General features: G+C 37.4%; 1 protein-coding gene across 1 annotated transcript in view; it reads left to right on the top strand.

Moving 5' to 3' along the window:
- Positions 1 to 14,188, top strand: part of LOC112049774 (head-specific guanylate cyclase) — a 149,670-nt gene that overhangs the window by 84,452 nt on the left and 51,030 nt on the right. The window contains exons 5-8 of the mRNA XM_024087801.2: positions 24 to 184; positions 2,077 to 2,288; positions 2,860 to 3,044; positions 13,025 to 13,203. Of these exons, the coding sequence (XP_023943569.2) occupies positions 24 to 184; positions 2,077 to 2,288; positions 2,860 to 3,044; positions 13,025 to 13,203 (737 nt within the window). The remainder of the gene's footprint in view (positions 1 to 23; positions 185 to 2,076; positions 2,289 to 2,859; positions 3,045 to 13,024; positions 13,204 to 14,188) is intronic.

Here is a 14,188-nt window from a genome sequence, read left to right as displayed (position 1 = left end):
TAATGATGGCGTTTTTGTTCCAGGTGTATCCACTAAGGACTTTATGGCAAAATTAGGAGAATATTTAATATTAACCGCTTTTTCCCACAACTGTCGACTGGAGAGAGCATTTAAGTGTTTAGGGACTAATTTAATAGAATTTTTAACTACATTAGACAGCGTACACGATGTATTGCATGATCAGGTAAGAAATTTATTTATAAATAGTATCTAATTAGTACTTTTAAATTATCAAACGGTTGTTTAATGTTCGAGGTTAAAGATAGGCGTCCTCATATCCGCATCGAACGCATAGGGCGTTCTTTGCGGAACCTGTGAAATTTTAAAATGGCGTGCTCTTCATACATGCTAAAATGCCTACCCTGAGGACTCAATACGGACCTTTAGGATCAGCGCAGAGAGAACGGAGCGCAGCGGAGAGGATTTTATTATCGCCCTTGAAAGTAAACTTTAAAGTAATTAAACTAAAGTGCATAATTGCTTGAAAATACTCGCGCATCCTCGAAATTATGCGGGAATCCCCGTTCGGTGTCAAATAAGCTCCCGCGTCGTATGCGTACTTTCCTTCCGTAAAGAAAATGCCCGAGACCGCGCGAGGATTATTCCTCTCTGTCTGCGCTGACCCTTATTTTAGAAGGAATTTCCCATTTTATACAACTTAAACGTAGATTACTTTGTGTTGTGTATTAAAAACAGTATGCATTATTGCTACTAGGTATTCCGTGTATATATGCTATGGTTTTTACCGTTATAAAGCTGCTTGGGCGGGACACATAGTTCGAAGAGCCGATGGACGTTGGGGTCCGAAGGTGTTAGAATGGTGACCCCGCACTAGAAAGCGCAGTATTGGTGGCTCCCACCAACACCAGGTGGACTGACGATATCAGGAGAGTATAGGGATTCACTGGATGTAAGCGGCTCAGGATCGTGATGTGTGGAAGTCCCTACAAAAGGCCAATGTCCTGCAGTGGACGTCCATCGGCTGATATGATAATGATGATGATGGTTGCTTGGTCCATCAATTCATGAACACAGAAAAAAAATCTTTTGCCAAGTTAACATACGATTTAATGAAAATACATTGAATCACCCAGCGTGGTCTAGAGCTTAATACTTGAACAATCTGTTATTCGAAATGTATTTTAATGTAATTGAAATGCTATTAATTAATATGGATCAACATATTTCATTATCACTGCCACATTATTACAATTTAATTTTAATGGGGTCAGGGAATTATTTATTGTTAACCATATTTTATAGTTTGCTTATTTGTATAAATCACAAACGTGTAATTACCTAATATTACCAACGTAGTTGCTATAATATCTATTAATTTCTGTTTATTATGGAGTCTTGAAAGTCGTTTATACAGTATTTTAACGGGTAGGGGTTAAACTCAGTAACTATTTGGTTTTAAATCTAACTTAAAGATTAAAACTAAAACCTTTTGAGGCACCATCATTCCCATATATATATTGCCGTTCTCCGTTCAGTGGCATGCGTGGTTCATTTACAAGACGGAGGTCCTAGATACGATCCCCGGCAGGGCCGATTGAAGTTTTCTTAATTGGTCCATGTCTGGCTGGTAGGAGTCATGAATCATCAACGTGCATCAGCTTTTCGAACATCCATTGCCAGCTTTCCGACTCGTTGGTGTATTTAGTGCCTCTGCAAAACTGCTTATTACTGTTGCGATCTCGCTGAAATACTCAATAAAGTTCGCTATTGACCGCTGAGGGACGCTGAGACTTCTTATAAGGCCAAGCTAGCAATCAAGTCTCGGATACATATGACATCATCCGAAATTTCTTAGTGTCGAAGATGCATGTTGATAGTGATGATATACAGAGTACAGAGGAGATAGAAAACCACAGCTAAACACAATCTTTACTCCTCTGTACTTAGTTCTAAATACAATAGTTCTACATTAAAGAATAAACCGAGGCTCAGTGCGACATGTTTTATGTTATCGGTTTTCTTAATAGGGAGTCGTCGTAGTGGATCGCTTTCCAAATTTGGTTTATTATTCTATTTCCATTTTAAATGATTAACTCCAAATGTATTGACAAATAGGACGACGGCCTTAAAGAAGAGTCACCGGAAAATGAAGCAGCCTTCGTGTGTACCACGTCGCATGGGGGACGGATTCAGTTGCACCTCACGACGGAGAGCGAGCCCGTGGCGTATTTACTAGTTGGGAGCCTCAAAGCGATAGCTATGAGGCTGTACGACACACAGACAGACATAAGACTGATGAGTTACTCCAACGATCCAAGGAGATTTAGGTCAGTTGATATTGAATATTTTATTTTTAGTTTCATTTTATATAAGTCTAGCTGACACCCGTTCCCGTAAGAATACGGGGATAACATATAGTTTATAGCCTTCCTCGATAAATGGGCTATCTAACACTGAAAGAATTTTTCAAATCGGCCCAGTAGTTCCGGAGATTAGTGCTTTCAAACAAACAAACTCTTCAGCTAATATTAGTATAGATTGAAGTGATTTTCAGCTGGCATCTTATACCACTATACATCAGTTGGAGACAGTTAATAATTGTTATTAGACAAACGTAGAAATATTTGCTTAATGGATGCAGCAACGATGAGCTAGAGTTTTTTTTTTAATGACAAAAAGGACCTTGATTTGATGATAATAGATGACGGTCTAACAGTGGAATTCATAGACGTTGTAGAGGCACCCCCAGGGGATCATTTACCCGCTGAGTATCAAATTATGAAACAAATAGAAGTTAAATTCGACACTCATCGGCTGAATGATCCCCTGGGGATGCCTCTACAACGTCTATGAATTCACTGTAAGATGGAAGAAGGCTTATTCGGATTCCATTTTCAGATACGACATAAGCGCAGAGCCATTACACCAGAGGCTGAAGGTGGATAACTGCGAGGCACCCAGCGCTGCTGTCAGTCTCGCCTCGTCGAGCAAGGTGAATGATTTGAGGATCGGCGTCGCGAGCTTCTGCAAGGCGTTCCCTTGGCACTTTATCACTGACAAGCGATTGGAGCTCGTTCAACTTGGTACGTTGTTGTATTTATACCCGCTTTTTTGTTTTTTTTTTTTAATACTACGGATATTGTAATGTCTGTGGATAACCCACAGTGTAGTGAGTTTAACGCACGCAAGTGGAAAATCATTCGAGTGACAGACACTGAGGTGAATCCAAACGTGTTTATAGTGCAAGTGTGACAATTAAGTGAAGCCGGCACACTACAGATATTCATCATTAATAACTCACTGTTGAGCACGAGCCTCCTCTCAGAATAAGAAGGGTTAGCCTAACCTAACCTAACCACGCTGCCCAAATGCAGATTGGCAAACTGCACACACGTAGAGAATTAAGAAGAAAGAAATTGTCAGATATGGTTTTGAGGTTTCCTCACAATGTTTTTTCCTTCACTATTTGAGACACGTCATATTTAATTTTATAAATGTAAAGTTTAAAAATTCGGATTTGAACCTACGCCCTCCGAATCTAAGGCAGATTTCATATCCACTGTGGTGTCACTACAGATATTAATAGATTTTATTATACCGCCACCTACCTTAGCTTACCTTACATTATGGAGCTTACCTACCACTCTGCTTCAATACGGGTATACGGGTTGGCGAGCTTTGGGTTAAGGGTAGGGTTAGAAAATAGGTTTAAAAAACACAGTGTACATACCCAGGACTCTTATCCAAGACCTGATCTGAAGCTAGGCTATCCGCTGGAGGGTTAACCTTATCATAATAAAACTAATTATGATTGCAATGTCACTTTAAATGGCCCAAATATCCTAAATTTGGCTCCAATCAGACGCCAGAAGGTAATTCTAATGTAGCTTCTAATATAAACATTCTAACAGGGTTGAATAAAAGCTTTGAAATTCGTTGTAAAACTGAACTTCACTAACTAAAAGACGCTGATTCAATTACGTAACCTAGTCGACACAAAGGTACTTTGGTTTGGCTCCTCAACTGCAATTTCGCTCACAGAAAACAACCAATTAAAAACTAAAGGAATTGTTAGTTATTTTAAATTGGGTATTTTGCTTTTGAAAATACTAAGAGCTGCCTGCGATAATAATTTGTTTATCAAGATTGCATAACGCTTTTTGTTCTATAAAATAAACAACAAAGGCTTTTGACTCTATAAAATACCCCTTAATTTGATGGGTGTATAACTATGCTGCAAAAAGCCGTGATAGCCCAGTGGATATGACCTCTGCCTCCGATTCCGGAGGGTGTGGGTTCGAATCCGGTCCGGGGCATGCACCTCCAACTTTTCAGTTGCGTGCATTTTAAGAAATTAAATATCACGTCTCAATCGGTGAAGGAAATCATCGTGAGGAAACCTGCATACCAAAGAATTATCTTAATTCTCTGCGTGTGTGAAGTCTGCCAATCCGCATTGGGCCAGCGTGGTGGACTATTGGCCTAACCCCTCTCATTCTGAGAGGAGACTCGAGCTCAGCAGTGAGCTGAATATGGGTTGATGACGAATAACTATGCTATCAAGTTAAAATATTGCCTTCTACCGATTTCTCACAATTTTCATACATTATTTTATTTATTTCTAGCAGACTCGGTTAACCATTACTTTAACTTATGCCTCCTACTAATTTTCTACCTAGTGGTAGAGAAGTAGAGAGGATATATGGTAGGGGTAGAGTAGGATAGTCCCTACCCTATTTTATCCTATACCCGATTTGTTTGAAACGCTCAACTATTAATATCCTTATCTCATCATCATATCAGCCGATACCGATACTGCAGGACATAGGCCTTTTGTAGGGACTTCCAAACATCACGATACTGAGCCACCTGCATCCACCGAATCCCTGCGACTCGCTTGATGTCGTCAGTCCACCTGGTGGGGGGTCGGACTATCTATATATAATATCCTTAAATAATACTTATATTATAAACGCGAACGTTTGTATGGATGTTTGACTTTAACGCCACAACTACTGAACCGATTTGTCAGAAATTTGGAATGGAAATAGATTTTACGTGAGATGAGCACATAGGCTACTTTTCACCACGGAAAAATCCATGGTTCCCGAGGGATTTGTGAAAAACTAAATTTCACGCTGACGAAGTCGCGGGCGTCCGCTAGTTTACCCATATTTGGATATTATCGATGCTACAGCACGATATAGTATAATATTGTAAATTTGATACAGCCTATTTTATGCTCGTAGTTTGTGCCTCTGAACATTTGATTATTTATTGCTGGCTTTTATTAAAGCCTCGTAATTTGGTAGCTAGATTAATTGTTGCTAATAAATTATGTGATTCAATTTATTGTGTGACATTAATACATGGTTAATGGTATACCAAAATATTAGTTATAATTATTCAATTTAATAGAAGCAGCCGTTTTGTAGTTCATTTCAATTTCATATAGTTTTAGCAGACTTAGAAGTGGATTACAAAAATAAAAAAAACAATGTCGAGCAAAGGTGATAGGTATGATCCACAACATTTGTCAGGACAACTTAATAACAAACCAAACTGTAACCAAAATAAGACCCTAGAATGTCCGAGAATCCCTTGAATGGAGTCACAATACGATAACGGCAAAAATTAATCAATATGTTTAACTGGAGGTCTATTTTTGCATAGCAAATTATGAATCTAACCCAGAGGCCTAAATATATGACAAAAGCATCCCGATAGCGGCAAAATTTAATCAATGCAGACAGGATATATCTGGAGCTCTATTTTTGCATTAAAAAAACCTTAAATATAACCCAGAGATCTAAATATATGACAAATGTCGATAGCGGCAAAGTTTAATCAATGCAGACAGGATATGTAACACTGGAGGTCTATTTTTGCATTGAAAACACTTAAATATAACGCAGAGGTCAAAATATAGGACAAAAGCATGCCGATAGTGGCAAAATTTAATCAATGCAAACAATATAACTATGCTCTATTTTTGCATCGAAAAAACGTGAATCTAACCCAGAATCCTTAATATATGACAAAAGCATGGCGATAACGGCAAAAATCTATACTAATATTATAAAGCTGAAGAGTTTGTTTGTTTGATAAAACGCGCTAATCTCTGGTCAGTAGTTACTGGTCTGATTTGAACAATTCTTTCAGTGTTAGATAGCCCATTTATCGAGGAAGGCTATAGGCTATATATTATCCCTATATTCTTACGGGAACGGGAACCACGCGAGTGACCCGCGCGGAGTCAGCTAGTTAATTAGTATGTTTAACTGAAGGTCTATTTTTGCATAGCAAATTATGAATCTAACCCAGAGGCCTAAATATATGACAAAAGCATCCCGACAGCGGCAAAATTTAATCAATGCAGACAGGATATATCTGGAGCTCTATTTTTGCATCGACGGCGCAGCCGCTTGACCTAGAAACTGGATACAGTTCTGTTACATACTACTTTCTTTGTACGCGGCTGAAAAAGGGGAAATACAGCAGTCAAAAAAGAACAGGGTCTAGAGGACCTTATACTTATTATGAAAGATTTTAAAGACCGTTGAAAATGCATCGTAATAATTAGTTGAAAGGTTGTATGAATTAGATTATTATTAACAAATAAAGCTTAAAAAAGCAAACAAAAAATATTAATAAAATATGTACTAATAGGCATAATGTCTACTAAATAATAGGAAAATACATACATACAAGTACTCGTATAAAACTACAATGATGATCTAACCGGCGGAAATCAAATCAATTGAGACTCAGAAAAATCCAGTTTTTTAAAAATCTCGTAGGAACAATGGGTTTTTTTGGAATAAAAAGTAGCCTCCATAACTTCCTCTATCATCCAGTGAAAGTCCAATTAAAACCGAGTCTGTTACAAAGATTAGACACACTAATGGACAAACAGAAAGTCATACAAACGAGCAGATAATAATTTTCAAAAAGCTTGTTTGTGGTGTTAATAACTAAAATAACTCATAAAGACGGTCTCTTGAAATCACAGACAGACATTTAATTTTAGTTTTTTATTTTATTTTGGCAAAAACATTCATTACAAAACAATAATAAACTAATTAAAAGAAAATACAATCATAATAGACAATACATTGCCGAAAAAGTACTTATAAATATAATACAGAGTTTTAAGCATTGAACATCGGAAATAGTGAGTACAGGAGTATTATTTGAAGTATTGTTATTGACACTTTTTAAAACATGCTTTTTTAATTTACAACTATATGGATTGCTAGACATTAATATGGATTGTTAGAGATAGTTAACAGTAGTTAGCATTAGACTTACCAAAAAGGGTCGGAAGTTTAAGTGCGCGTGATAGTCTAAAAATATCCGTAGTTTACGCTTGCCCTAAAAGCCTTAATTTAACTAATTATAAAAGGGTCGGCGCCAGATCGCTTCGGGTTGCCTATATGAGGTTCCCCTCCGTTAACTTATATAAGTGTTGACTTCGTTTCCACGTTTCGAATATAATAATATTATGTGTATCTGTTTACTTTTAGACCTACTGATGCGGTATTGATCTATACATAGTCCTACTAATATTATAAACGCGAACGTGTGTATGGATGTTTGGATGTTTGTTACTCTTTAACGTCGCAACTACTGAACCGATTTGGCTGAGATTTGTAAACAAAATGGATTTTACTCTGGATTAACACATAGGCTACTTTTTATCCCGTAAAAATCTATGGTCCCGAGGGAATTGTGAAAAACTATATTCCACGCGGACGAAGTCGCGGGCGTCTGCTACTTTTAAATAATATTGTGTTGTGGTGATAAAAAAAAAATGATTGAGTTTCACTTTAGCACTTTACTAATAAGTTTCTTTTTCGTCGTTTAAGACGATGAGAGATAATTTTGTAAATGATTCAAACGCGGCAGAAATATGACATGCATGTTGTTGAGTATTTTCATCCAATAATTGTTTTTTAGCTCTACTATTTAGATAACTAGGACCTGCCTCGCTAGACATTCCCGTCTGTCAAAAGTAAATATAAAATATTATCACGATCTAAACTTTTATACAAACTTAGTCTATAGAATCAATGTTTCATTGCGTTAAAATTACACTTGTGTGTATTACGATTTTTTATAGTTGTGTAGTTGAGTTTTTATTTATATTATACAGATTAGCATTCCAACACATCATTCACACGTAACGTAGGGGCAGCCGAAATGATGTGAGCAACATAAAAATAACACTTCGCTACTAAGAAACATAATAAAAAATACAATTTCGCACGCCCCTACTTACGATCTAGAAAATGGCGTCATTAAACTTGGGTTTACGCCGATCGTGGTCTGGCATGTATTTACACTAGTCAAGAGTTTTAATTCTTTTATTTACGAGATGCAAGAACGTTGCCTATTTTTTGTTTGTTCGTGGTTTTTATTCCATATTAGCCGCCGCACCGCGTTTTTACCCGTATAGTTCCCGTTTATGTGATTGTAAGAACCCTCGTCCTTACTATAAGATAAGGCTACTGAAGCGATTTGGCTGAAGTTTGGAATGGCGTTAGATTTTACTCTGAATTAACACATAGGCTACTTTTTATAAAAAAAAAAAACAAAAACAAACAAACAATGAAATATTAGCGGAGCATCCGCTAATATTTCTTAGACCCGACTTCTATATGAATATTGCTACAGTGTTCCCTATACCTATAGTACTACTAGCGGACGCCCGCGACTTCGTCCGCGTGGAATTTAGTTTTTCACAAATTCCTCGGGAACCATGGATTTTTCCGGGATAAAAAGTGTTTATCCAGAGTAAAATACATTTCCATTATAAATTTTAGCCAAATCGCTTCAGTAGCGGCGTTAAAGAGTAACAAACATCCAAACATTCAAACATCCATACAAACTTTCACGTTTATAATATTAGTAGGATAGGATTCTGTAACGATGTTCTATAACTCGACAGTGGTGATTTCGATTCGTCTCTAACTTTGAAATCAAAGTTCACCACACGGACAAAGTTGCGGTCCTCCGTTAGTAATATACAACTGAGCACTACGAACGAATATCGCTTAAATTTATCATGATAAATGATCACAAAAATACCTAACGAAGGTAATTCTGTTGAATGATGCCACGCTTAGCCTCATTCAGGGACCGGCTCTAAATCATCTGGCGTTGAAATATTTTATCACCGCATGGATAAATCGACAGAAGTGCGATTTGAAATATAGGGGAAACGGTCAATGATGTAAGGCGTCAGAGATACACAGTTCCTTGTGAAGTTACATTTATTTTCCATATAACCACATCAATGATGGTACCCTGGTATTTTTATTTGTCAGTTGTAGTAGAGCTTTTCGTGATTTGATATCCTCTGGAAAAAACTACTCATTTCAGCTTATTAAGTAGCATTGGTATATATTTCTAAATGACTCGTTATATACGGTCGGTAATGCTTGTGTCCGCCACACTCCACAAAAGGCAGCTTCTAGCTTTAATACTAGCGCGCCAATTGAGGTTTTTTTAATTGGTCCAGGTCTGGCTGGTGGGAGGCTTCGGCCGTGAATAGTTACAACCCTACCAGTAAAGGCGTAGCGCCAAGCTATTTAGCGTTCCTGTAAGATGTCGTGTAGAAACCGAAAGTAGTGTAGATCGTTCATCGTTCTACTACCAAGTTTGCCCGCTTTCACCTTAGATTGCATCTATAATCTCACCTGTATTACATACAGGTAATCAAGGGCTAACTTGTAGAGAATAAAAATCTGGCAGCTTTTGTGGTTTAAGGCGTAGCTTCCGTTTACAGACACTCTGTAAATAAAAGTTTTCTACATTCGGGTAGTCAGTTTTGTGAGGCACAAAGCAGAATTCCCATGTCTGGAAAATGAAGACAGTTTATAACTAAATTCCATGGAGTACGTATTGCTCCGAGTGTATCGTTATACAGTTTTTAGTTTAACAATAACTTGGCAACGCAATTGTAAGTGGCCATATGGCATGCACATTGTACATGTCGACGCTCTGACCACTGGACTTTAATATACTTTTAGTTGACCCAATGTATTTTGTAAAATATTAAATCAGTTGAACATTAAACGGGAACCAATAAACACGCTTTTCTTTGCACAATCACCTCTATCCACACGCAGCAAACGTACATAATATATATAGGTACGCAGGATACTTTCAAACTCAACGTCCAAAGCAGAAATCCGATTTAGATTACTACGGTCAATATTGCTAAGTAAAATCCAATAGATACATTATACTCAAGACGAGTACGTAAGTGTATCTCTTGGGTTTAGTGTATCAAAGGCAATGGGTCTCCCGGCGATATACCTAATACACGCATTTCTACGCACAATGGAACGGATGTTTTCTCTTTGGAAAAGAGGCCTTTTTTGTTATCCAATCCCATACTCTCGGGAGTTTGATAGTTTTTATATTGAAATATAATATCGTACGGAGAGTGGCTGGGAATTTTTTCGTTTGTACGTAAGTAGTAAAATGGAAAAATACGCGACTTGTGTGAAGCGATCACTGTGTATTTTTTTTCTAAAATGACTTCTTTTATACAAACCTCAATTTAAGTCTCAATAGCTCAACGGTAAGAGCGGTTGGACTCATCACCGAGGGGTGGTGGTTCAATACTCACCCCGTTGGTCTGTTGTCGTACTCACTCCTAGCACAGTCTTTCCCGACTAGTTGGAGGGGAATGGTAATATTTGTCATATTATAAAAAATACGGCAAATATTATTAAAAAAAAACACGTTTAATTTGTGTTAAGTGTTATTTATCAAATAACTAGCGGACGCCCGCGACTTCGTCCGCGTGGAATTTAGTTTTTCACAAATCCCTTGGAGACCATGGATTATTCTGGGATAAAAGTAGTCTATGTGTTAATCCAGGCCATAATATATCTTAATACCAAATTCTGCTCATTCGGTTCAGTAGTTGAGGCGTGAAGGAGTAACAAACATATCATCAAAATCATCAGTTTTCGCAAATCTCGGGTAACCATGGATTTTTTCGGGATAAAAAGTAGCCTATGTGTTAATCAAGAGAAAAATCTTTTTCCATTCCAAATTTCAGCTAAATCACTTCAATAGTAGCGGCGTTATAGAGTAACAAACATACAAGCATTCAAACATACATCCAAATATCCATACAAACTTTCGCGTTTACAATATTAGTATTTTACAATTTTACACTGGATTAATTTTTGTTTGATTGACAGTTGCAAAATCAAGGTATCAAGGGGCAAGCTGTGAATTCTAATTATTACTTTTATGATTTGTATTTCGGCGAACCCGGTCAAGCTCTGACTTATGTGTACTTCTTTCCTATCCCTACTCTACCCTACTTACGGTTAAGGTTGGGCGCTCAACCCTACCCTTACCCTACCTTTACCCTACCCTGCCGTACCTCTTCCCTAATCTCTGGATCTACTGAACCGATTTGGAAAATTCTTTTACCGCTAGAAAGCCATGTTATTTATGAGCGTCAGCCCATGCTCATAAATAACATAATAAAACATAATATGTTTTAACCCCGTATTCTCACGAGAACGGGAACTACGCGGGTGACCAGTAAGTAATAAACATAAAAGTAAAAAAGAAGTATCAGAATTCTCCAGTCGGCTGATTCCGTTTTGTTAATATTTGTCTTGTATATTTACCTACCTGTGAAATGGCATAGAAATGGTTACGTATTTCGCCATTTTTAGACCATTTGCAACAAATAGTGGCTTTATTTTGACAGGCTTTTATTTATTTTGTGTCGTATGTGGCTCGTTGTTGTTTATTTTCAAAATGTTGTACTGGATGAAGTTTCCAATAACAATAAATTTGAAATACCCAGGATTATCAACTGAAATTAGGTTTGGTGTAGTATGGTGGGTTTATACTCCATATACCCTCTCTTGGTATCCGTGATAGCCCAGTGGATATGAACTCTGCTTCCGATTCCGGAGGGTGTGGGTTCGAATCCGATCCGGGGCATTCATTTTAAGAAATTAAATATCACGTGTCACTAACGGTGAAGAAAAACGTCGTGAGGAAACCTGCGTACCAGAGAACTTTCTTAATTCTCTGCGTGTGTGTAGTCTGCCAATCCGCATTGGGCCAGCGTGGTGGACTATTGGCCCAAGCCCTCTCAATATGAGAGGAGATTCGAGCTCAGCAATGAGCCGTATATGGGTTGATAACGACGATACCCTCTCTTTTGTTAGATGAAACGTCAGGCCCTGTCATGGATTTAAACAAATATGCTGGACACGATGATGTAATTACTTTCACAAGAAATCACAAAACATGGTTATCACTGATATGACGTCTGCCTTTCATTCTAAGGGTTTAGGTTCGAATCCGGTTCGGGGCATGGACCTCCAACTACAATAGGGTAGTTGACTCATATCAAATTTAATATAAACAATATTAATTTCATATAGTACATGGAATGAGGGTCCGAAATATATCGGTATTCATTTATAAGTTAGGATTTCTTATAAAACTTCCATAAAAATCATGTATTTTTTTAATTTTCCAAACGATAATTTTGTTTCTATCTAGTAGACCGCTAACAAATTAAGACAATTCAAAAAAAGTGTCAACTAGCCTAATAAATATTTTTAAGAAATTAAATATCACGTGTCTTAAACGGTAAGGGAAAACACAACATTCTTAGTTTTTAATGTGTGTAAACTCTGACAATCCGCATTGGGTGGTGGACTAACCAAACCTAACCACTCTCATTCTGAGAGTCAACATGTGCTTATCAGTGAGTTGAATATGGATTATTGATAATGCTCAACATGTCGCGAACCTGATGTGGAAATGGGCGGGGCACATAGTTCGAAGAGCCGATGGACGTTGAAATAGCGACCCCGCACTAGAAAGCGCAGTGGTGGTCGAACCCCCACAAGGTGGACTGACGACATCATGAGAATCGCAGGGATTCGCTGGATGCAGGATTGACATGTTTGGAAGTCACTACAAAAGGCTTATGTCCTGCAGTGGACGTTCATTGGCTGATATGATGATGATGATGTTGGATGATGATGATGATTCCTTGTTTCAGGTGGTGGTTTCATGAGGCTGTTTGGTACATATCTCTCGTCGCACGGGTCGTCTCTCGGCACCTACTTTAGACTCCTCAGGCCCAGAGGAGTTCCGTTGGATTTTCGCGAAATCCTGAAGAGGCTGAACACACCTTTTATGTTCTGTCTCAAGATACCGGGCTCCACTTCACTGGCTGAGGTAAGTTTAAAAATAACTTCGGTAGTTATAGACCCACGAGATGCGATTTTGAATCGTAGGTATTATAAATAACGTTCAAAATCCATTGCAATATGATATCCAAATGCTACGGGTTTGAAGTGTTTTCATAATTCCTATTGTCAGCAAAATAATATTATAAGGAATTAATTTTGTCTTATAATCTTAAAAAAGCGTATTTTTATTATTTATGTATATAAGGAACAGGTTTTTGATATTTTGATATATGGTTGATGAAAGAAACATTATATATAGAAGAAGTATCTTTGAAAGTACTTTCATTAACAAAATGATATTTTTAGGAACCAGTTGGGAAAGTTAATAACAATTTCAATATTACGACATACAAATAATTTATTTACACACACATGTAGTTTGTTATAAGATTTTTAACAAAATCAAAGATCTATCACTACACTATCTTAATGAGAAATTCTCAAACTCAAAATGGACAGAGTTTTGACCTTACTTGTTGACCCTATACAAATATTGTCTCGAATGAAGTTGTCGGCGCACTACCACCCACCTTTTATCCCTACTTTAATCATGTCATCTCAGAATTCTCCTAATTTTTTAGGAGAAATTTAGTTTTTATGATGATAATGATGATGATGACAAGATTATCATAATTAATCATCATTGCCTTTTCAGTTATAGCATTGCTCTAACTACACCACTCCAATACACAAGTGGGTTTTTAAAACTTGAAAATTTTATAAAAATCAACTTAACTTATAAGAAACATAATATCTTTTTATCCTTATTTTTTAATTCCTTACAAGTTAGCCCTTGACTTCAATCTCACCTGATGGTATGTGATGATGTAATCTAAGATGGAAGCGGGCTAACTTGTTAGGAGAAGGATGAAAATCCACACTCCTTTCGGTTTCTACACGACATCGTACCGGAACGCTAAATCGCTTGGCGGCACGTCTTTATCGGTAGGGTGGTAACTAACCACAGCCGA

Source organism: Bicyclus anynana, chromosome 23, assembly GCF_947172395.1.
Source record: "Bicyclus anynana chromosome 23, ilBicAnyn1.1, whole genome shotgun sequence".
In the NCBI taxonomy this organism is placed as follows: domain Eukaryota; kingdom Metazoa; phylum Arthropoda; class Insecta; order Lepidoptera; family Nymphalidae; genus Bicyclus; species Bicyclus anynana.
The sequence above is the reverse complement of the archived record's forward strand: the minus strand, read 5'-3'. Positions and strand labels throughout refer to the sequence as shown.